Below are 860 nucleotides of genomic sequence, written 5' to 3'. Positions count from 1 at the left end.
GTAGACCCTCAGTGCAAACCCTTGCCTTCTAGAGTAAACCACTGCAGCTATGCAGCAACAACCCGCCTCTCTTTATCCCCTGTTGATATTCTAGGGTTTAGGGTTTAGGGTTTAGGGTTTAGGGTTTGCGTACCTTTTGCAGATCAGCTTTAAGTGTATTTACTTTTTCTTCATTTTCTTTTTGTTTTTTCTCTGCTTCATTTAATTTATTTTTTGTTTCTGCTGCCTCTAAGCGCCGTTTCTAAGACAAACATGCATGCGCATGCAGCAGCAGCAGCAGCAGCAGCAGCAGCAGCAGATGCAGCAGCAAATCTAACAGCTGCAGCAGCAGCAGCAGCAGCAGCAGCAGCAGCAGCAGAAATTTCGCTGCTGCAGCAGCAACTCTAACAGTTGCAGCAGCAGCAGCAGCAGCATAACCACACACATCAGCAGCAAGATAAAGAGCAGCAGCACAGCACGCATCAGCATCAGCAGCATCAGCAGCAGCAGCAGCAGCAGCAGCAGCAGCAGCAAACCCGTCTATTGATAGCAGCAAGAAGAAGTTTTGTTGCTGCTGCATCTCTATTTATTTTTAATATTTTTAGGGCCTCGTCCCGGGGCCCCTGCAGCCGCTTAAGCTCAGCAGCAGCACAACGAAACCTGTTTGCTTTTTCTTGATACTGCAGCAGCAGCAGCAGCAGCAGCAGCAGCAGCAGCAGCAGCAGCAGTAGCAGCAGCAGCAGCAGCAGCAGCAGCAGCAGCAGCAGCAGCAGCAGGAGCGGCAGCAGCAGGAGGGGGAGGAGAGGAGAGAAGTAGAAGCAGCAGCAGCAATAAGAGAAAGTGCAGCAGCAGAAACAAAAAAAAAAGAAAAAAATTATTTG

The 860-nt window shown here is 49.4% G+C and overlaps 1 protein-coding gene across 1 annotated transcript in view; it reads right to left on the bottom strand.

Moving 5' to 3' along the window:
- Positions 1-426, bottom strand: part of EMH_0082100 (chromosome condensation protein, putative) — a gene marked incomplete at both ends in the record, with an annotated part of 1,857 nt that extends 1,431 nt beyond the window's left edge. Inside the window, 2 exons of the mRNA XM_013500474.1 lie at positions 134-241; positions 418-426. Coding sequence (XP_013355928.1) covers positions 134-241; positions 418-426 — 117 coding nt within the window. The remainder of the gene's footprint in view (positions 1-133; positions 242-417) is intronic.
- Between the last annotated feature and the right edge of the window lie 434 nt (positions 427-860).

This window comes from Eimeria mitis, genomic scaffold (genome assembly GCF_000499745.2).
Source record: "Eimeria mitis Houghton genomic scaffold, Emh_scaff5446, whole genome shotgun sequence".
Lineage (NCBI taxonomy): Eukaryota > Apicomplexa > Conoidasida > Eucoccidiorida > Eimeriidae > Eimeria > Eimeria mitis.
The sequence above is the reverse complement of the archived record's forward strand: the minus strand, read 5'-3'. Positions and strand labels throughout refer to the sequence as shown.